Here is a 21,538-nt window from a genome sequence, read left to right on the forward strand (position 1 = left end):
GGGCCCAGTTTTCAAGTTGGTCCAAATCGGGGTCCAAAATTAAACTTTGTTTGATTTCAACAAAAATTGAATATATGGGGTTCTTTGATATGCTGAATCTAACCGTGTATTTAGATTTTTGATTGTTGGGCCCCGTTATCAACTTTGTCCACATTGAGATCAAAAGGGTCCAAAATTAAACTTTGTTTGATTTCATCAAAAATTGAATATATGGGGTTCTTTGATATGCTGAATCTAACCATGTATTTAGATTTTTGATTATGGGCCCAGTTTTCAAGTTGGTCCAAATCGGGGTCCAAAATTAAACTTTGTTTGATTTCAACAAAAATTGAATATATGGGGTTCTTTGATATGCTGAATCTAACCATGTATTTAGATTTTTGATTATGGGCCCAGTTTTCAAGTTGGTCCAAATCGGGGTCCAAAATTAAACTTTGTTTGATTTCAACAAAAATTGAATATATGGGGTTCTGTAATATGCTGAATCTAACCGTGTATTAAGTTTTTGGATTTTGGGCCCCGTTTTTAAATTGGTCCACATTGAAGTCCAAAGGGTCCAAAATTTAACTTTGTTTGATTTCATCAAAAATTGAATTATTGGGGTTCTTTGATATGCCGAATCTAACCGTGTATTTAGATTCTTAATTTTTGGTTCCGTTTTCAAATTGGTCTACATAAAGGTCCAAAGGGTCCAAAATTAAACTTAGTTTGATTTTAACAAAAATTGAATTTTTAGGGTTCTTTGATATGCTGAATCTAAACATGTATTTAGATTTTTGATTATGGGCCCAGTTTTCAAGTTGGTCCAAATCGGGGTCCAAAATTAAACTTTGTTTGATTTCAACAAAAATTGAATATATGGGGTTCTTTGATATGCTGAATCTAACCATGTATTTAGATTTTTGATTTTTGGGCCCTGTTATCATTTTTGTCCACATTGAGATCAAAAGGGTCCAAAATTAAACTTTGTTTGATTTCATCAAAAATTGAATTCTTGGGGTTCTTTGATATGCTGAATCTAACCATGTATTTAGATTTTGGATATTGGACCATAATAGGTGAATGTCCAATTTAAAATTTTTAAGTTCTTAGACCACATTCATTCTGTGTCAGAAACCTATGCTGTGTCAAATATTTAATCACAATCCAAATTCAGAGCTGTATCAAGCTTGAATGTTGTGTCCATACTTGCCCCAACTGTTCAGGGTTCGACCTCTGCGGTCGTATCAAGCTGCGCCCTGCGGAGCATTTTATTACCTCATGCTGGCTAACAAATTGGACCTCGTTATTTTAGTAGTATAGATGTATGAAAGAGAGTACAACAACATAAGAATGGAGTTAAATATACAACATCAGGCCCAGGAACACAGTTATTTCGTAGTGCATTTCTTTAAGACAATAAATTCAAATTAAAAAAATTGCATCTGATCTTATCTCAAAAAGATTTTTACCGTGTCGTGTACTACTTTTGGGACAAATAATTTCAAAATTATAGAAAAGTCTACCAGCTCTAACTCAAAATATTGACAATTTTATGTCAAGGTGGTCTATGATGCAGTTTGACTGCTTCAGACATACTAATTTTTGACCTTTTTTAACTGGACCAAATCACTACTTTACATTAAAATTCATCACACCAATTTGTTTAACATGTAATTTCGTCCCCCTTCTTAATATTTCATGCACAAAATATAAAGAAAGAAATTTGGAAAGTGTATGAAAAAAATTTGCAAGTTATACACTGTCCACACTAGGGAAACCAAAATCAAAGGACAATAACTGTGTCCTCGGATCATCAAAAACAAATTTAAGAATTCTTCGATTTAAAAATTAAGTTTATAGTTTGTATCAAGGGGCTGCAAACGATAATTTTTACCAGTCATGACCTATTATAAGACGTCTTTGACCAAAATGTATTTTTGGATTTAGGCTAATGAAAACTTGCAAAGATCGGACAAATTTATTAATGCCCTTTTTTTCAAATATTGCATTTTTTGTTACAAGTTACAAAATACTGATTGCAATTCTTTTCCATTAATAAAACTGCCACTTAGTATTGTATGATATTCCATATGGCCCTAATGCCCCCTGGGATATCAGGTAAATGCTTACTTATCATGTATACCTGTGTTGACAGTTGACAGCAGAACAAGTACAGACAATTTATTTTATTATGAAATAACTTTTTAGTTAAGTCTATGGATAATTAAGATTTTAAAATTAACACTTTCTATACAATATAAGGCCAACCTTAAAAATATGTTTGTTTGCAGTTTTCCGACTGTACCTTCAGACTGCAGGGTCGGTAGGTAGGAAAAATATTTTATTTTATCAGCCAGAATAAAGTTTAAACTAGCAGTTTAACACAAACCAAGTTTCTTGTCAAGAAAAAAACATTTCAAAACAACAAACACTGAAAACCAACATGAAATGAACAGGCATTTTCAGGTAAACACCTTTTTAACCAAAACTGAAACTTAACATGGTGTCATTATACAATTTATGACATAAATTTATGGTATTATGAAATACTGGAACACTTATAAACAAGGAATGACTAGAATTGTTGTAAAGAAACATATTCACTGACATATATGCATCTTTACTAGAATGTTTTCATGAGTAGAGTATTTGCATCAGAAAAATGTAGATATTAAAGATTCAAAAGACAATTTAGGAGCGTGTTAAAAAAAATCAACAATTGAATCTTCCTCAATTGAAAAAAAAGACAACTTAAAAAAAATATATTAGACATCTGACTGTTATAAAGGTTATATTTGGAAAGATATGTTGATGCCAGGCTTTAATTAAAACAACCAAAAATTTACAGACAAACTTTGGGGTGAAATCAATAGCACCTCATTAAAAGTAAATGGTCTGTACTGAAATGTTTTGACTGCATAAAAATATTGGCAGCATAGCTCCTAGCTAAGGACATATTTCAATTCAATTCACAGTTTGGGTATAATTAATATTGTAAGAGAGAGAATAATTGCAATGAGTGGGACAGCCCCCCTTATCCTAAAGGAGCATACTCATTGCAATCGAAGATAGATTTGATACAGAGAGAATATATTTATTTCTCAAGCCAACCATTCATTTTCTCTACATCTTTGTGTAGTTTGTGTGGCTTCAAACATTTCAAATGCGTCCTTCCACCGTACAGGCGTGTTTACAGGTATCCATGAAGTCACGGAGGAGTGGTTTCATCTTTGTCGTCTTCACGACGATTTAAAGAAAATATGGCATACTTCAGGCTGCTGTCGAATTGTTGAACCACTGAAATTTGTTCCATAAAGTCAGTCTCAAAAGATTCTGTATCCGATTTGTTTGAGACAGAAACGGTTATCGTGTCGTTTTTTATGAATATCCGCTGCATCATCGTCAATGGTATCATCGAAGACATCATTCCGTGTGCAATTCTTCCTGAATCAGTATAAACAGTTTACTATGAAACTTTTCTGTGTATTATTTGTCTTAAAATTGACAGAAGACGACAGAATAAGGTACTCCTCTATGACTTCGTGGATACCTGTAGACAATCTCCATGTGCTTTTCCATTAAAGGGTCCGATGAACACTTGACAGGAAGTGAAGAAAAACCGGTCTTCAAACATGTAATTGACCTAGATTCGAAATCAATACTGGAAACGACCCGAAATTCCGGATCGGGTCAATAGAAGTATTAAAAATAATTTCTTCAAATTAAAAGCAATAAAATGTTCACAGTCGGGCGGATTTTCGAAGGTCGGTCGGTAAACTGCAAACAAACAATATTTTAATTTAAGCCTAATTTAAAAAAATTTAAGTTAACAAATTTTGAGAACTATGTTTTCAATTAAGTTCACAATCGTATAATTGAATTACAACCCTTATTCATTCCTGTGTTGCTTAAGTAAGGCTATTCATTTCATACTGTCACAACTTGCCTTCTTTTCTGGATAATCTCAAATAACTGTTTCATTATTTTTAGGAACAAATCTGTGAAGAAATTGGACCACATCCTAATGCTGCTATTGAAAGCACACCTTTTAGGAGAACTAGTGATTTTCTTACACATCCTGTTTTTAATAGGTAAACTATTGTTTATTTGAAATTAGCAAGGAATATTGTGTTATGCTCATGTACTATTCATATCTTTAAAATATTTTTTTTATAAATCTTCATTTCTTCATACAATAATCATATGCATTTTTTTCAAGTGTAAGATACAATACATGTGTTTTTAAATAAGACCAACATATGATTTTGAAGGGTAAATTAACTGAACAAAATTGGACGAAGAAAGTTATCCAGCAAGTCATGATTTTCCTGACATTTTCATTTGAGTTACAAGGTAAAAAACAAGCTCAGGGCACTATTAGAGTAGTCACAAGAACCTTGATAGACTAGAATTTGTTTGAAAGTAATGCATAAAATGAGTTGTATTCTTAACTTTGCCAAATCTAGTCTGATAAGTTGAATCTCGAGATAAAAAAAAAACATCAAAATTCAGACAAAAGGTTCTATGTGTAGTTTTCAAGCCATGTCAGAAATTCATTTTAATCATATTACAGTGAGGTAAACATGTGCATTCTCAATATAAAGAAAATTTTTGATGTATATTTTAGATTCCAGTCAGAAACCAATATTGTAAGATACATGAAACAGTTAGAAAATAAAGATTTATCCTTAGTACATTCCATGATTCCTCTCGGCTCCTGTACAATGAAGTTAAACAGTACGACAGAAATGATGGTAAATTTTGTTGGTTTATTTTTTGTCTTTCCTCGTCAAAGTTGTGAGTTGATATTTAGGCGTACTGTTTCTTGTGGTGACAGCATTAATAATTTGTGAAAGTGTGTGATTATGGTAGTTTAAGAGGAACCAATAATGGTTTGTCAATGATATTTGGTATGCAGTTGAAGTAGCATTGAAGATTATCATAGACTTATCATGGCATTAGTCCCTAAATGGCAAATAAACATTGAAAAATGACATAACTGAAAACAACCTCTGAGAATAACCTTATCAGGCAAAATATGATTAGTCAGTCAATTTAATAGGAAAAACAACTGACAATACTCAATTAACCATGGAAAGAGAGAAATTAGGACATTTTGATATTCACAAGGGGAGATTGAATCTCTTTGTAAAACTAGTCTAATAACCATGGAAACAGAGAAATTAGGAGATTTTGATATTTACAACAGGAGATTGAATCTCCTTGTGAAACTGGTTTTGAGGCCGACAATTTGAAAAATACTGTAAGACTTCCACTGAGTCTAAATCAAATTATCACAAAGCTAAAGGAGTTTTCTTTCTCTAAGTATCTGATGAGCAGAATGTTATTTGATCTTGCACACTTCTGTTTCTTCAGACAATTTAGTATTTAAATAATGAGTGGTAGTTTCTTAAAGAAAGTTGTGTTTTAATCAATAAATATTGCATGTTTAGCCATGTTCCTGGCCAGAGTTTGCCAATATACATCCATTTGTGCCACTAGAACAAACAGAGGGATATGCTGAAATGTTTACAGAATTAGAACAGGATCTGTGTGAGATTACAGGATATGACAAAATATCATTCCAACCAAACAGGTCAGTACTATCTAATTGTAACGCTAGTATTTTATCTTTATGTAGCGAAGGCGTTGTGAGGAAGATATAAAGTTGTAGTATCTGGTAGGTGAAAAGTTATGGTATCTGGTAGGTGAAAAGTTATGGTATCTGGTAGGTGACAGTAACTGGCACTTATCAGGTAAAAAACAAACAAATAAAAACATTTCTTTCGATATTGAATTTGTTGCTTTGAGATATTTACCAAATTTGATCTCTATGAAATCAGAACATTTTAGTTAAATGAATCTTTGTGTTAAAACAAGCTTAAGGACTTGAACAAGACTTGTTTTTTCCTCCACTAAACACTTTTTGGAAAATGACGCTTTCAGCGGCATGTTTCCGATACCATTGACCAGAACTTACGGAAGTCGATTATTGCCTCCACCTACCGCACTCGGTTTCATATTTACTATTTTACATACTAACTGGAATCTGCTTGTATTACGCTACACTCGAACAAAGTGTTGTAGTCGGACGGGAACCAGTTTACATACTTTATTTTAATTTACCAAAAAGATATCTTGACCTGTCCATATGTTTTTTGTTATTAAATGGTATTTGGAGCTATCCCTTTGTTATATTTTTCATATTTATTCGAGCTTTCACTTTTATGCACATGTCTTACAATCGTAAACAATCGGTATGTATACATGATAAATAGATCCGTTTTGTTATGGTGTTGGACTTTTTACCCTCCAATGATCAGCAATCGCTAGACAAAATAGTTCTCCTAAATAATGTCAGCCTTTCATGCCATTTCAACTTTACAATCATTAAAAAAAGTGAAAATCGGAATTATTTTGATATCCATTGGATAGAAACTGGTCTTTATCCAGATTTACGAAGATTTTAAAAATCGGAAATTAGTAATACGGTAATACCCACGCGGTGCGTATGAATCTTTGTTTACAAAACAGGATTTCGGAACGTCTCTAGTTTTTAGATCGTAAGTCACGATAAACTCAAACTGAAAGTAAACAGTTGTTTGTAAGACGCAGGTTTACTCACCATAAACAAGCTGAAACGTTCAGTATGGCATATATTTTAGGTTAAAGACGGTCCCATTCATTTAAAAAGCATTTTGAAAGTAGACGATGGGATTATTTCGGGTTTGGGGAACGAGTAAATTATCACAAAGTTCATTTCTTGACGACCTCATAATTTCATCATGTCGATGGTACAAATCGATTTTTACTGTTTACTGTCGCTTCTCATGTTTTGTATTTAAACGGTCGTTTATTTTTAAACCCGAACCAGGCATATGCATTCTGTAATTGTGCAAATCTTCGTTCTTTGGTCAATTGGCTTATGGATAGTTGTATCAATTTCAACTCTTACATTATTTTTTAAAAAAATATGTTTGCATTACACATGCAATGGCAGTACCTTTCTAATTACTATTTATGTGTTGTGTCTAAATTAAAGTTGTAACACTTTATAGTGACTGGAAAGGGAAGAAAAATTCATCAGATGAGAAAAGGCTGAAGATACTTCAAACGGCACCGAATCGTTATATATTGCATCTTATAAAAAGAAACTGAGATTTGGATAGTTCCACTTCAAGGTTAAAATGTTTATCTCTTGTGAAATGAAATAAAATAAATATTGTAACACTGTAGTTAATTAATAAAGATACTATTACGTGTATTTCTGTATTGGCCTTATTATTGGTCCTCGGCCAGCAGTATTGGCCTTCCGCTTCGCCTCAGACCAATACACCCAAGACATGGACCAATAACAAGGCCAATACAGAAATACTTACGCAATGATATTATAGAATGACAGTATGGTTCAATAGCGGGAATCAGCCCCTCAACTACTTTTTACATAAATATTAACTTCTGGCTTCAACGCTTTGTTCGTCTTGTCTGGAGATCTTGCTGTAGTTCCAGTTCAGCAAGCATTTTAGAGACGTATCCCGTCCATCCTCTTTTGACTTGTAATCTCTGGTGATAGATTTTGCCGCTTGACATTGTATCCTTTCAAGCTTGTTTTTTTTGTTACCGTGTAGGGGTCCCATACTATGGCTCCATATTAAATTATAAGATCCATTCCTAAAGATCTAGATCATTGTTCTAATCTGACACAAATTTCAATAACTGGAATGCTACCCAAGTTGAATATATGGTGACCCACTGGAACAGCATTATCACTATTGAAATTGTGTTTAATACCATGATTGTTCAATGTCATTAACTTAAATGGAGACAGACATTTGACCTGAAAGACATGAAAGGTGGTGTGGGAGTGCAAAATCAAAAACTAACTGACTATGATGTATGGTTAAAGAATGAATATCAATTACATGGGTCAACATGGTCAAGGGCAGAGTTGTTATAAAATAACAATATGGCAGAGAAGTGGTTTCAAGTTTCATATAAAGCGACCTGACTGACATGAATTAAAAAATCGAAGGAGTATCCCTATTTGTCTAATCTTCAAGGTGAAATAAAACTAGTAAAACAATATTATACTATTGTCTAAATATACAGAAATATAATTTGCTTCAAGTAACAGAAATAACTAGGTCACTAGTAACTTATTTAATGAGTATGTGCGGTATAAGAGCTTGCTACCAACAGGCTCTTCATAATCATTTGGTTTGAAAAGGATACTAGTAGTCAATATTCTTGATTTAGAAAAATGCAATTGCAAGAAAAAAAATCACATTACTTAGAATACTTTAGATCATTCAGGTAGTCTTTATTTATATGTACAAAAGAACAGCCAGTAGTCAATGGATATTGTAGATCATTCAAATAGTCTTGACCTTTTTATTAGTACAAAAGAACAGCCAGTAGTCATTGGATATTGTAGATCATTCCGGTAGTCTTGACCTATTTATTTATACAAAAAAAACAGCCAGTAGTAGTTGGATACTGTAGATCATTCAGGTAATCTTGACCTATTCATTTGTACTGAAAAAACAGACACATATACGAATATCAATTATATGCTTACGAGACATGTTGCAATAACTTATTACGGTATGTGAAAATCAAGACTTGCACAAAAAATATCACAATATTAGAGACAGTGGCGTCATTTTTCCTCAAAGCTTTCAGCTCTTTGATTTTCATATTTTTCCTGATTTAAAGAACATTTAATACTGTGAGCTTGATCGCCTTAAGTTAAAAAAAGGAGCATTTTCAATGCACACAAACACCATGGATTTCACAGTTATTTGGTACTGCCTAAAAAATTTATAATTTTGATATAACAACATCAATTGTTTTTGTACGACCGCAAAAACATTTTGCGGTCGTATATTGGTATGATGTTGGCGGCGTCGTCGTTGTCGTCGTCGTCCTAAGACACATTGGTTTTCGTTCATTTGATTAGTTTAAGTGAATGGATCTCTATGAAATTTTACCATAAGGTTCAATACCACAAAAGAAAGGTTGGGATTGATTTTGGGGGTTATGGTACCAACAGTTAAGGAATTAGGGGCCAAAAATAAGCATTTTTGTAACTTCCAGACATAACTTGTGTGTTAGTGTATGGATCTCTCTGACGTTGTACCACAAGGTTCCATATCACAGAGGGAATGTTGGGATTGATTTTGGGGGTAATTGCCTCAAAATTTTAGGAATTAGGGGCCAAAAAAAGGGCAAAAAACAAGCATTTTTCTAGTTTCATGATAATAACTTGTGTTGAAGTGTATGGATCTTTCTGAAATTGTACTACAAGGTTCCATATCACAAAGGGAAAGCTGGAATTGAGTTTGGGGGTTATTGCCCAAAACGTTTAGGAAAAAGGGGCCAAAAAATAAGCATTTTTCTAGTTTCCAGACAATAACTTGTGTTCAAGTGTATGGATCTCTCTGAAATTGTACTGCAAGGTACCATACCACAAAGGGAAGGCTGGGATTGATTTTGGGGGTAATTGCCTCAAAATTTTAGGAATTTAGGGCCAAAAAGGGGCAAAAAAAAAGCATTTTTCTAGTTTCAGGACAATAAGTTGTGTGTAAGTGTATGGATCTTTATGAAATTGTACTACAAGGTTCCATATCACAAAGGGAAAGCTGGGTTTGAGTTTGGGGGTAATTGCCTTAAACGTTTAGGAATTTGGGGCCAAAAAGGGGCCTAAAAACAAGCATTTTTCTAGTTTCCAGACAATAACTTGTGTTCAAGTGTATGGATCTCTCTGAAATTGTACTGCAAGGTACCATACCACAAAGGGAAGGCTGGGATTGAGTTTGGGGGTGATGAATCATAAGGGGGTTCTAAAAATTTGGGTTATTTCTGATTTATTTATAAAAGCAAATAATAATGATATGATTTGAATAGGTAAATTAAAAATTTTTAAGTTCTTAGACCACATTCATTCTGTGTCAGAAACCTATGCTGTGTCAAATATTTAATCACAATCCAAATTCAGTGCTGTATCAAGCTTGAATGTTGTGTCCATACTTGCCCCAACTGTTCAGGGTTTGACCTCTGGGGTCGTATCAAGCTGCACCCAGCGGAGCATTTTATTATTTATTCTAACTGGAAACTTTTTTCTCAAGGAAATGTTATAAATTCACTTTTTGTAGGTCTATTTTTTTCCATTTTAAAAAATCTTAAGAAAAATGATACAGTACACAAAACTTGATCAAACATATGTCTAAAAAGTGAATTACAACAAAAATAGGTAGAAAGAGGGTATTTAATAATGAATATAGCAATCAGTAAATATTTGTAATATCAAATATTCTTCATCTGTATCAGTTACCTGTAGAATTGCAATAAAAGAATATTGGTCTTTATTAGAAATCCTGAACATCATACAAACTTTTATTAGTGTTTTGCAAAGAAATACAGACTTTTCTATTCTATAATCTTCAAAACCATACAAATTTATTTTAGTATCACCAACAGAATAAAGGGAGATTTTAGGACTTACAAGATCTGTAAAAGTCTGTATCTTTTTGAAAAAAGATGTTTAACTTTTAGGATGTTTAGGATTTCAAGAGAAGAATAATACTTATTCTTGGTGTTGTATATTTTATTATTAATTATATAAATACTTTTACAGCGGTGCCCAAGGTGAATATGCTGGATTGAGAGCTATCATGGCTTACCAAAATGCAATAGATCAAAAACAGAGGACCGTAAGTTTTTAAATAACCACTATAAGTAACTCATAATGGTGATTGCAAAAATACTTCAAAAGGAATGATTAATGCCTCTGCATATAATATTTGGTATATGATAATAGTTGAATGCAACTTTTTTACTATTTTGAACAATTGAATTAGACAGACCATTAAACATTACTTGAGGTTACATAACAGTGAAGTGAATAAGATAACTTCATATTATATTATGACAGGTTTTTGATAAAAGATGATTATGTTTTATGTATTTTTTTTTAATCATAGGTGTGTTTCCCACATATTTTCTTGGTACAAATTCTGCCATTGCTGACGATTTTGTCATTTTAAGGTATGTTTGATTCCTACATCTGCTCATGGTACAAATCCGGCCAGTGCCCAGATGGCAGGTATGAAGATACAGCCTATTAACGTGGACAGAAATGGTGCTATTGATATGAAGCATCTTAGAGTCATGGTAGGTCTGATTATCAAACAAATAGTCAGTAGTATCATCCATTTTTGTTTGTGACAGTTAGCATAATTCAAGAAAAATCTGTTGTTTTTGATATGGATAACTTTTTTATGCCTCCGCCGTAGCGGTGGGAGCATTAAGTTTTACCCTTGTCCGTCTGTACGTACGTACGTCCGTCCATACGTCCCAAAATTGGTTTCTGTTCTCTAACTTGAGTTTGCCTCAACCAAATGTTATGAAACTTATACACAATGCTTATTACCACAAAACACAGATCAAGTTTGAATTTTGGTGGCATCACTTTAACTGTTCCAGAGTTATGCCCCTTTATAAATGGAAAAATTGCAAAATATTTAGTTTCCGTTCTCTAACTTAAGTTTGCCTCAACCAAATGTTATGAAACTTATACACAATGCTTATTACAACAAAACACTGATCAAGTTTGAATTTTGGTGGCGTCACTTTAACCGTTCTAGAGTTATGCCCCTTTATAAATGGAAAATTTGCAAAATTTTTATTTTCTTCTAAATATCAAGTGATTTTTATACGACCGCAATATTGCGGTCGTATATTGTTATGATGTTGGCGTCGTCGTCGTCCGAAGACACATTGGTTTTCACACTCTAACTTTAGTTTAAGTGAATGGATCTCTATGAAATTTTACCATAAGGTTCAATACCACAAAAAGAAGGTTGGGATTGATTTTTGGGGTTATGGTACCAACAGTTAAGGAATTAGGGGCCAAAAATAAGCATTTTTGTAACTTCCAGACATAACTTGTGTGTTAGTGTATGGATCTCTCTGATGTTGTACCACAAGGGAAAGCTGGAATTGAGTTTGGGGATAATTGCCCAAAATGTTTAGGAATAATGGGCCAAAAATAAGCATTTTTCTAGTTTCCAGACAATAACTTGTGTTCAAGTGTATGGATCTCTCTGAAATTGTACTCCAAGGTACCATACCAGAAAGGGAAGGCTGGGATTGATTTTGGGGAAAAATTGCCTCAAAATTTTAGGAATTAGGGGCAAAAAAAGGGGCAAAAAACAAGCATTTTTCTAGTTTCATGACAATAACTTGTGTGTAAGTGTATGGATCTTTATGAAATTGTACTACAAGGTTCCATATTACAAAGGGAAAGCTGGGTTTAAGTTTTGGGGGTAATAGCCCTAAACATTTAGGAATTAGGGGCCAAAAAAGGGGCAAAAAACAAGCATTTTTCTAGTTTCCAGACAATAACTTGTGTTCAAGTGTATGGATCATTCTGAAATTGTACTGCAAGGTACCATACCACAAAGGGAAGGCTGGGATTGAGTTTGGGGGAGATGAATCATAAAGGGGTTCAAAAAATTTGGAGGAGGGATTTTTTTTCCCTTTTTTCCTTTTTTTTACTTTAAAGTTTTCCATTTTAAATTGGTTATTTCTGATTTATATATAAAAGCAAATAATAATGATATGGTTTAAATAGGTTAATTGAAAAATTTTAAGTTCTTAGACCACATTCATTCTGTGTCAAATATTTAATCACAATCCGAATTCAGTGCTGTATCAAGCTTGAATGATGTGTCCATACTTGCCCCAACTGTTCAGGCTTCGACCTCTGTGGTCGTATCAAGCTGCGCCCAGCAGAGCATTTTATTAAAATTGGAGTTATCTTCCTTTGTCCATGATTATAGTTGAATCAACTACAATCAATGCTTTATACAATGCAATGTTTAATTTTGACTTCCACTGATAAAACACAGATCAAGTTGAATTTGTGTAGTGTCACTTTAACCATTATTAAGTTACGCCCCTTTATAAATTGAAATATTGCAAAATTTTTAGTTTCCATTCTGTAACTGAAGTTTGCCCCAACCAAACATTATGAAACCTATACACAATATTCATTACCACAAAACTAAGATCAAGTACAAATTTTTTGTTTCCATTTTCTAACTTTAGTTTGCCTCAACCAAATGTTATGAAACCTATACACAATGCTTATTACTACATAATACAGATTAAGTACAAAACTTGGTGGCGACACCCTTACCGTTCTTGAGTTATGACTTTTGGAAAATCTATATTTTCAATCTGAAATATGCGAATTTAAATAAACTAGACACTTTTGTTGTCTGCTGTTCGCTGAAGCTTCAAAAGTTTGAGTATCAAAATTAATTGTTTGTTTATGTGCCTCACACAAAAATGTGCACACAAGGTTCAACCTGACATCCTCAGTTTTCTAGTTTTGTTTTATGGTAATTCATTCATGTTTAATTTAATTTTATGTTTATATATTTATGTTTAATTTTGTTTTATGTTAATTCATTTGTGTTTAATTTTGTTGTATGTTCATTCATTGGTGTTTAATTTTGTTTTATGCTCATTTATTTGTGTTTAAATTTTATTTTTATTATTATTTATCTGTATGTCCATTTTCTGAATTCATGAGATTTTTTTAAAACAAAATCAGAAGAATTAGTTATTTGTGGCATGAAGTTACAGGTTAGATATGCTATTTGTGCAATTAAGTTCAAGTATTGAAGATCAACACATTTAGGGATATTTTTTGTCAGTTGTTTAACTGATTTTGGCTATTTTGCTTTCTTATTTTTTTGAATAGTTGCTGATCTTTGTGAGAACTGCTAGAAAGTGACCTTTTTGAAAAGGGTTATAGGTCTGTTCAGATATAATTCAATGAATTTCATCCTGAATATGCATGAAATTTTTGCAAGTAGTTTCAAGCAAACAACAATCAATCAGCCAATCAATTATGATTTTCATTAAAACACTTTTGAATTTAAAAAATAATCAAAATATTTAAACCACTTTTATTCATTTTGCATACAATATTAAATTGATGCAAGCAAAATGATATTGAGTAAAATTAAACCGAGATATTGGGGTTTAAAAAAGACAGCAATCCCAACAACACAATACATGTATAACAATAGCAAGTGTATGTTCATATGTTAGGAAATTATCCCAAGTGTAAACAAAGCTCAAGAATTAGTCTCCATTTGTAAATTCTGTAACAACTGCCTGAAGGAAGTTGCACTTCAAAATTTGTAATGAGGATCCAAAGAATTTTTATACATCCAAAATTAGATTTAGAAAATATAGATCACATGTTGGAATCATGTTTGGTAAATTCAATACTAATGGATAGTTAATTCCTTTCTTGAGATGATCATTTTGATTTCATTTTTAGCTCACCTGACCATCAGGGCTAAGTGAGCTTTTCTCATCACTTGGCATTCATCGTCTGTTGTTTTGGGGTATCTAGTTCAAAGAAAGTGTTTCATGAACCCGCCTGCCAACCAAGATGGCTTACATGGCTAAAAATAGAACATAGGGGTAAAGTCTAGTTTTGCCTATTATTTTGAAAACTGCTGATTTTAGAGAAAATCTGAAGGGGGGGCAAAAATGTTCAGAATATTGAGCTCTACCTCAATTAAATCGAACTGTCAGACGACTTCTTATGGGAATTATTTTACTTTTTTTTCTTTTTTTTTTTTGGCCTTTTATCTCGAAAAAGATAATAGATAGTTAGATCCTTAAAAATCAAAAATGATCAGCAAGATAAGATCTACAAATAATTCAACATGACCGAAATTGTCAGACATCTCCTTATTAGAGTTATTGCCCTTTAATGATGATTTTTACCATTTTTGCATTATTGACTAATATCTTAAAAACTATAATAGATAGATGGAAACTTTAAAAAGCAAAAATGATCAGCAAGACAAGATCTACAAATAAGTCAAACACAACATGAATAGTTAGTCGACTCCTTATTGAATTTATTACCCTTTAATGACGATTTTTACCATTTTTGCCTATTATCTTGAAACTATAATAGATAAATAGAAACTTTAAAAAGGAAAATTATCAGCAGGATAAAATCTACAAATATGTCAACATGACTGAAATCGTCAGTTAATACTTAATAGAGTTATTCCCCTTTAATGATGATTATTTTTTTACTAAAAAGTCGCCATTGTTGAAGATGCAGGTGAGCGGTAAAAAAAAGAGCCTCTAGTTAGGATTTAAAAAATGTATATGGATATTATTTCAAAAAAATTATAATTGGTTGATCATCAGCAATATCAAGATTAGTTATCATCCCTTGAATTAGACATATACTTGCTGACATTATACCCACTGGCCAACTCACAGATTCTTTTAATTCATAGAATAAGTCTTTTTTTTCTAGTGTATTTCTGAAACATATTTATTAGTTTGGAATTATAATTGTTATGATGTTGGGTTTCCTACCCCCTCACCCCCTCCCAAAAAAAAAAAGAAATCAGTTTTGTTTTTGTAAAGAACCACTAATTTGGGCCCAGTCAGAAAGAACATACAAGATAGTAGTACATATTTTAAACAAAATAGTTCCTAGGCATAGCTGTAACTTTGTCAACAAGTAAAATTTTTGGGTAACTTTAGTATCAAATGAGATAGGAGGGCACATTTGTCCTGTTGTTCAGATCAAAAGCTCTGATATGCAATTAAAGGTATGTTAAATTTTTCAGCACAAGTCAGGATAAGGTATAGTTTTGACATGAAATGACTGCTTCTTTATTTAAACTCAAGACAAAGTAGCTATCAATGCTTGAAATTGCAGAATTAAACATGGAAAGCAATGGGGCTGTGAATTTAGTGGTTTTATTCCTTTTGATGTTAATAATTTAACCAAAGAACTGAGGTAAGCATTATATCTGCTTACCCTTCCGGAGCACCTGAGATCACCCCCAGTTTTTGGTGGGGTTCGTGTTGCTTAGTCTCTAGTTATACGACCGCAAAAAATTTTTGCGGTCGTATATTGGTATGACGTTGGCGTCGTCGTCCGGCGTCGTTGTCCGAAGACACATTGGTTTTCGTACTCTAACTTTAGTTTAAGTGAATGGATCTCTTTGAAATTTTACCATAAGGTTCAATACCACAAAAGGAAGGTGGGGATGGATTTTGGGGGTTATGGTACCAACAGTTAAGGAATTAGGGGCCAAAAAGGGGCCAAAAATAAGCATTTTCTAGTTTCCAGACAATAACTGTGGAACGGTGTATGGATCTCTCTGAAATTATACTACAAGTTTCCATACCACAAAGGGATGGTTAGGATTTGCTTTGGGGGGTTATGGCTCAAACCATTCAGGAATTAGGGGCAAAAAAGGGGGAAAAACAAGGTTGTCCTGGTTAATGGACAAATACTTTAGTACAAAACATAATTTAAAGCAGTGTAAGGGAGATAAATCAAATACATCATTGAAATTATCTCCCTTACACTGCTTTTAAATTATGTATAAAGTAATGGTTAATGAACAATTAAGATAATTTAAAACAGTGTAAGGGAGGTAATCCAAATACAACGTTTTGGTTACTTCCCTTACACTGCTTTTAAATTATGTTTAAAGAAATGCATATTTATAAAGGAAGACCAGTAAAAATATCTGCAAATGTTGCATCTTTTTTTTTACAAATATGAAAGATTTGACACTATATTTTAAATTCTATTATAAAATAGATTAAGTTAGCACTATGGTAAATTTAAATGGGTAATTATGGTTGCAAACTCCATTGGAAATTTTAATTGAGATTATGACCATATCTTGAGGGAAAGAATTTTTTGGGGGAAAAAAGGGGGGGGGGGGGGTAAAAAGAATTTGTGGGGGTCAATTTTTTCTCATTTCAGATTTCAAAAATTAAAAAGAATTATTCTTCAAATATTTTTTTTTCAAATTTCAAATATTGAAATATTTCAAGAAGTAATCTTTAGTTGCACAGTATGGCGCATTAGATTTGTAAAATCTTTGACCACATTTATTTATTTGTTATGCCGGATCTAACTGTGTATTTAGATTTTTAATTTTGGGTCCAGTTTTCAAATTGGTCTACATTAAGGTCCAAAGGGTCAAAAATTAAACTTTGTTTGATTTTAACAAAAATTGAATATATGGGGTTCTTTGATATGCTGAATCTAAACATGTATTTAGATTTTAGATTTTTGGTCCAGTTTTCAAGTTGGTCCAAATTGGGGTCCAAAATTAAACTTTGTTTGATTTCAACAAAAATTGAATATATGGGGTTCTTTAATATGCTGAATCTAACCATGTATTTAGATTTTTTATTTGTGGGCCCCCCTATCAAATTGGTTCATATTGAGGTCAAAAGGGTCCAAAATTAAACTTTGTTTGATTTCATCAAAAATTGAATTAATGGGGTTCTTTGATATGCCAAATCTAACCGTGTATTTAGATTTTTAATTTTGGGTCCTGTTTTTTAAATTGGTCTACATTAAGGTCCAAAGGGTCCAAAATTAAACTTAGTTTGATTTTAACAAAAATTGAATTCTTGGGGTTCTTTGATATGCTGAATCTAAACATGTGTTTAGATTTTTGATTATGGGCCCAGTTTTCAAGTTGGTCCAAGTTGGGGTCCAAAATTAAACTTTTTTTGATTTCAACAAAAATTGAATATATGGGGTTCTTTAATATGCTGAATCTAACCATGTATTTAGATTTTTTATTTGTGGGCCCCCCTATCAAATTGGTTCATATTGAGGTCAAAAGGGTCCAAAATTAAACTTTGTTTGATTTCATCTAAAATTGATTTATTGGGGTTCTTTGATATTCCAAATCTAACCGTGTATTTAGATTTTTAATTTTGGGTCCCGTTTTTTAAATTGGTCTACATTAAGGTCCAAAGGGTCCAAAATTAAACTTAGTTTGATTTTAACAAAAATTGAATTCTTGGGGTTCTTTGATATGCTGAATCTAAACATGTGTTTAAATTTTTTATTATGGGCCCAGTTTTCAAGTTGGTCCAAGTTGGGGTCCAAAATTAAAGTTTGTTTGATTTCAACAAAAATTGAATATATGGGGTTCTTTGATATGCTAAATCTAACCATGTATTTTGATTTTGGACATTGGACCATAATAAGTAAATTAAAAAAATTCAAGTTCTTAGACCACATTCTTTCTGTGTCAGAAACCTATGCTGTGTCAAATATTTAATCACAATCCAAATTCAGAGCTGTATCAAGCTTGAATGTTGTGTCCATACTTGCCCCAAATGTTCAGGGTTCGACCTCTGCGGTTGTATCAAGCTGCGCCCAGCGAAGCATTTTATTTTCTATGTTGTGTCATCTATACTATTATTTGTCTGTTTGTCTTTTTATTTTTGGCCATGGCGTTGTCAGTTTGTTTTCGATCTGTGAGTTTGACTGTCCCTCTGGTATCTTTCGTCCCTCTTTTATATCAAAGATGCCTACATATATCCCCAGTTTAACTATGTCAATATACTGTAAATTCTATTGCTGCTTTTTTTTTTAACAATTTGTACTTTTGTACTTTTATTTGTTATATTTAAAAAAATTCAAATATTGAGAAACAGTTTAGATAGACATATTCTTGGATTCTATGAATTTGCTTACAGGTAGAGAAACACAAAGACACTTTGGCTTGTATGATGATTACATATCCCTCTACAAATGGTGTGTTTGATAAAGATATCAGGTACCATTTTCTACATATCAATTGTGAAAGAAAATGAATTATGTTGTAGGAATAGATATTAATGTAACACATTTCAAAATGAAGTTATACTAGATTATGTGTCTGTTGACATAAATGCCTAATTTCAGAAAAGATATATATGTTTCAAACACTTAAATACAAAAGAGAATATAAAGATATAAGTGTAAGATGTAGATTATAAAGACCCGAATGGAACATTATAGTTGTTGAACATTTTAAATAAAAACACATTTCTCATTGTTGACGGCCGTACGGTTGCCGTACGGTTGCCTATAATTGATTACATACACTCCATTTGAACTTTGGTGGATAGTTGTCTCATTGGCAATCATACCACATATCCTTATTTTTATATATAACCAACATACACATTTCCTACTCAACAAGGTATAATTGTTCAAAAAGCAGTTTTGCCAGGGATTTTTTTTTCAATTTTCTATCAAGAGGTTGAAATTTATTGAAAAGTAAACATTAATATCCCAAATATTGGTGGACGGGAGGCACTCATTTTATATGAATAATAAGTAAAATTAGAATTCTATATAATGGGTGGTTGTGGTTTAAAAAAAAAAAGTGTGCCCCCTCCCCGTCCTTGCCTTAAAATCTGCTCTTAGCTAAATCCATTATTTTTTTCAATTATTTATATGATCTTTCTTTTTATTGTAGAGAAATCTGTGATCTGATACATGAATATGGGGGCCAGGTATACTTGGATGGTGCCAATATGAATGCTCAGGTAATTTTTTTAAAGATTTGGTAAAGATAGTTATTAGGACTTATTAAGACTTCCAGTAAGAGAATTAGACATCTGATGAATTGTTTCTGACTGCAAAAGTTAGGCAGTTGTAATTTTATAGGTTGTTGTGATTATGGGGAAAGTAATATTGAAAATACTCCATATTTTCCTTATACATGTATTCTCTATATGCCCCTTAATTGGTAATAAAAATATATCTCATCTATTGTATTATAATAAATTGTTGTTGTATAAGAAGTTGTCTGTGAATAAGTTTTCCCAAGTACTTTTTCTCCTGTAAACAAGGTAAGTAATTAAGTTTTGGCACTCAGTTAATGGAATTTTAGTTCATGTACATTTTTACATTAATGAAATAAAATCAGGTGATTTTACTTTAGTACAGCTTGCATGTATGTAGTTTAAAGTTGCTTGTTGCATTTTGAAGGTTGGTATATGTAGACCTGCTGATTATGGATCTGATGTATCTCATCTTAATTTACATAAAACATTCTGTATACCACATGGTGGAGGTGGGCCTGGAATGGGACCTATTGGTGTGTAAGTAGAATCATTATAAAAGTTCTCTGTAGATTTGTTTTTTTTATGTTAATGATTCAAAAGTTAATTGTCAACATATATTATTACACTAATGTCTGGGGGATAGCTATACACAACAATGTAGAGATGTAATATGATTACCAATGAGACAGTTGTCCTCCAGAGACCAAAGGACGAAGATGTAAACAACTATAGGTCACATGTAGATTAGAATATATTATTCTATGCATAGTAATACAAGGGATAAGATTTGAGAAGCACACATTTGATTATGATCGTGTTATCAGGAGCTATTTTATAATAACAAAAGAGGACATCCATATTTAGTCTGTTAGTGGTATGTTGCATTGGTGATAGTATTTGTAGTTTGACATAATGTATGTTGATAGTATCTAAAAGGAAAGGATTTTATAATTGACGTTATTACTAAGCGTTTTTTCTGATGAAAATGTTCCCATTACTGTGAATAAACATTCTAAACCAAATACCTATATGACTGAAAAAAATTTCGTGATAGATGTATTTTTCTGTTCCTACACATGGATTTCTGAGTTAAGTTTATAAATAATTGATAGATTAATTGTTGCTGTTGAACACCACTTTCAGCATATTTGGCTATATTGTAGTGGCCAGTTTTTATAGTTGGAGGAAGCCAGAGTACCTGGAGAGAACCGCCTACCTTCCGCTGGAAAACTGGCAATTTTAGTCAATTAAGATCAGAGTCAATTGCACCTGCCATGAGCAGGGTCTGAAACTCAAAACCTCAAGTGTTGATAAAAAAAGGTTTATAGATAATTTACTTTAAAATGTGTATGCAGTGTTAATATTAACTAATGATATTTCAGACGAAGACATCTGGCACCATACTTACCAACACATCCAGTCATTCCTCCATATGGCACCACAGGTCCAGAAGCCAAGTCATTTGGTGTAGTTTCTGCAGCACCCTTTGGTTCTAGTGCCATTTTACCGATCTCTTGGGCCTATATCAGAATGATGGGAGCAGAGGGTTTACGCCAGGCATCAGAAGCTGCTATTCTTAATGCTAATTATATGAGTAGAAGACTTGATGGCTATTATAAAACTCTGTACAAAAATGACGAAGGTCAGTTTTTCATTTAAAAAAGAATTGAAGACATGCATGTGTTAAATAGTGAGTTGTTTCTGTCCATTCTTTTGATATTTCCGATAATATTTACAAGATCTGTCTTATTTAATGTTTCAAATTATTACACATATTAAATTGCTTTACATGTGAATGATATAGGAAATTGACATTGCAAATGCTCTTATGTCAACATTTTTATTAAACTTTACTAAAACTTATTTCAAAGGTTTACAATAGCATTATCACCAATGAGTTTAAAAAGCAGCTCTGATTATATATTTTGGGGAGTTATGTCCCTTTGAAATGTAAATTATAAGGAAAATCTATAATATAAGTGTCTGATGTCTATATTTCTAATCAGAGTTTAATAAAAGGTATACCAAAAGTTTACTACAATGTTTTCAGAGAGTTAAGAAATCTGAGGTATTCCAGTATATAATGTATTCTTGAAGTTGTGCCCCTTTTGAAACA

General features: G+C 32.4%; 1 protein-coding gene across 1 annotated transcript in view; it reads left to right on the forward strand.

The window, feature by feature from the left end:
• LOC127705496 (glycine dehydrogenase (decarboxylating), mitochondrial-like) overlaps nucleotides 1-21,538 on the forward strand; it is a 59,544-nt gene that overhangs the window by 31,461 nt on the left and 6,545 nt on the right. The window contains exons 12-20 of the mRNA XM_052209827.1: nucleotides 3,973-4,073; nucleotides 4,610-4,736; nucleotides 5,436-5,578; nucleotides 10,619-10,694; nucleotides 11,029-11,154; nucleotides 18,565-18,644; nucleotides 19,332-19,401; nucleotides 19,847-19,959; nucleotides 20,805-21,064. Of these exons, the coding sequence (XP_052065787.1) occupies nucleotides 3,973-4,073; nucleotides 4,610-4,736; nucleotides 5,436-5,578; nucleotides 10,619-10,694; nucleotides 11,029-11,154; nucleotides 18,565-18,644; nucleotides 19,332-19,401; nucleotides 19,847-19,959; nucleotides 20,805-21,064 (1,096 nt within the window). The remainder of the gene's footprint in view (nucleotides 1-3,972; nucleotides 4,074-4,609; nucleotides 4,737-5,435; nucleotides 5,579-10,618; nucleotides 10,695-11,028; nucleotides 11,155-18,564; nucleotides 18,645-19,331; nucleotides 19,402-19,846; nucleotides 19,960-20,804; nucleotides 21,065-21,538) is intronic.

Source organism: Mytilus californianus, unplaced genomic scaffold (assembly GCF_021869535.1).
Source record: "Mytilus californianus isolate M0D057914Y unplaced genomic scaffold, xbMytCali1.0.p SCAF_1, whole genome shotgun sequence".
NCBI classification, from domain to species: Eukaryota; Metazoa; Mollusca; class Bivalvia; order Mytilida; family Mytilidae; genus Mytilus; species Mytilus californianus.